This window comes from Nansenia antarctica (assembly GCF_963989245.1).
Source record: "Nansenia antarctica genome assembly, chromosome: 9".
NCBI lineage: Eukaryota > Metazoa > Chordata > Actinopteri > Argentiniformes > Microstomatidae > Nansenia > Nansenia antarctica.
This window is the reverse complement of record NC_137679.1, coordinates 22038612-22040780: the sequence shown is the minus strand read 5'-3', so window position 1 is coordinate 22040780 and position 2169 is coordinate 22038612. Positions and strand designations below refer to the sequence as shown.

General features: G+C 51.2%; 1 protein-coding gene across 1 annotated transcript; it reads left to right on the top strand.

The window, feature by feature from the left end:
* Window positions 1–906: 906 nt before the first annotated feature.
* On the top strand, window positions 907–1767 carry LOC308165471 (maternal embryonic leucine zipper kinase-like; the record flags this gene model as incomplete). The annotated part of the gene is made up of 1 exon (XM_080539621.1): window positions 907–1767. One exon carries the CDS (start codon window positions 907–909, stop codon window positions 1765–1767), a length of 861 nt encoding a protein of 286 aa, XP_080395747.1.
* Between the last annotated feature and the right edge of the window lie 402 nt (window positions 1768–2169).

Here is a 2169-nt window from a genome sequence, read left to right as displayed (position 1 = left end):
TTGTCGGCGAGTTTTGTGGTTCATTCTTATAAACCTTGACTGAGTTCTATTTTCTGTGGACTTAAGCTATGGACTTGAGTGTTTCGTTGTGCTGCTTCATGTATTACATGGTATGGTCTCTCTGCAGACTCCAGCCAAATCCTCTCCTGCCAAACCAACCACACCTGCTAGCAGCCAACGCAAGAGAGTGATAAAGCAGGAAGAGGAATATTGCATTCTTTGAGTACTGTAATTCCTTTAAGAAAGGGGGAAATGTTGTGTCCTGTTTATACCGCCAGTGGGCGCTAGTATGCTAGTGATGTAACCACACCTGCTAGCAGCCAACGCAAGAGAGTGATAAAGCAGGAAGAGGAATATTGCATTCTTTGAGTACTGTAATTCCTTTAAGAAAGGGGGAAATGTTGTGTCCTGTTTATACCGCCAGTGGGCGCTAGTATGCTAGTGATGTAACCACACCTGCTAGCAGCCAACGCAAGAGAGTGATAAAGCAGGAAGAGGAATATTGCATTCTTTGAGTACTGTAATTCCTTTAAGAAAGGGGGAAATGTTGTGTCCTGTTTATACCGCCAGTGGGCGCTAGTATGCTAGTGATGTATGCAGTTACGGATGTGATGTATGCAGTTACGGATGTGAGAGAGAAGTTGAATAAACGTGCGAGGTGAACAGCAGCTGCGCTTCTCCCGGTCTCCTTTTTCCTAACTACCTTCTTCACTACAGAATACCACAGTTCCTGTGGTGGATAAGGACGCTGATAAGTTCGCCCTGCCCGCCCCCCGAACCCCATTACCCAATAGGAAGAGTGCACGGAACAACAGGAACGTTCTGACCACGCCCACTCACAATAATAACGTTGGCAGCAAGTCCCCGACAAACTCACCCAGAGCTGCTGAAGAGTGTTGTGTTGCCATGGATACCAGTTCATCGGAGCTCCTCAAGTACTATGAGGTGTACGAGACGATTGGCTCAGGCGGGTTTTACTTTGCCAAAGTCAAGCTGGGGAGACACATCCTGTCTGGGGAGAAAGTGGCCATCAAGATCATGGACAAGAACGACCTCGGGGAGGACTTGCATCGTGTGAAGCTGGAGATTGAGGCGATGAAGAACCTCAGCCACCAACACGTGTGTCGCCTCTACCACGTCATAGAGACCCCCACCAAGATCTACATGGTGCTAGAGTACTGTCCGGGTGGGGAGCTGTTTGACTACATCATCGCTAAGGACCGTCTGCCTGAGGAGGAGACCAGGGTGTTCTTCAGACAGATCATCTCAGCACTGGCCTACGTCCACCACAAGGGCTACGCTCACAGGGACCTCAAACTGGAGAATCTGCTGATCGATGAAAATCACAACCTGAAGCTCATCAACTTTGGGCTCTGTGCCAAACCTAAGGGAGGTATGGGCTATGAGCTGATGACGTGCTGTGGAAGTCCTGCCTACGCTGCTCCGGAGCTTATCCAGGGAAAATCCTACATCGGTTCTGAGTTGGGTCACATTGATGAGGACTGTATTACTGAGCTGGCCGTCCACTTCAAGAGTTCCAGAGAGAGCATGATCCAGCTGGTCAAAGAGTGGCGGTACGACCAGACCACCTCCACCTACCTGCTGCTGCTGAGTAAGAAGCAGAGAGGCCGGCCTGTCCGTCTGAGACCTGACCTGGCTGTGCCTGACCTCATCACCTCCTACCCTCTGCACCAAGGAGTACAGTCTGAGAAGGCCCTTCGCTTCACTGAGGATGAGGATGCGGTGGTCCTGGGTTCCCTGGCATGATAAGGGCTCTCCCTCCACTGAGCAAGTCCCGGTGGCCACAGATGCTCCAGACACTGACCTTCTGCTACAACTCCACTGTGCATGAGACCACGGGCTTCGCGCCATTCTACCTGATGTTCGGACGGGTCCCACGGCTGCCCGTGGATGTCATGTTTCAACATGTGCTGGAGGATGCTGCCGTTGTCAGTCGTCATGAGTTTGTGCAACATCTGAGGAGAGATCTTTCTGAAGCAGCACAGATCGCTCAAAGGAATGCCATCAGGGAACAAGATCGCCACGCCAAACTGTACAACCGGAAGGTCAGAGGACTGCCGTTGGGTGTTAGTGACAAAGTGCTGCTTGCCAATCGAGGTGAGAGAGGGAAGAGGAAGATCGCAGACCGGTGGGAATCAACTCCTTTCG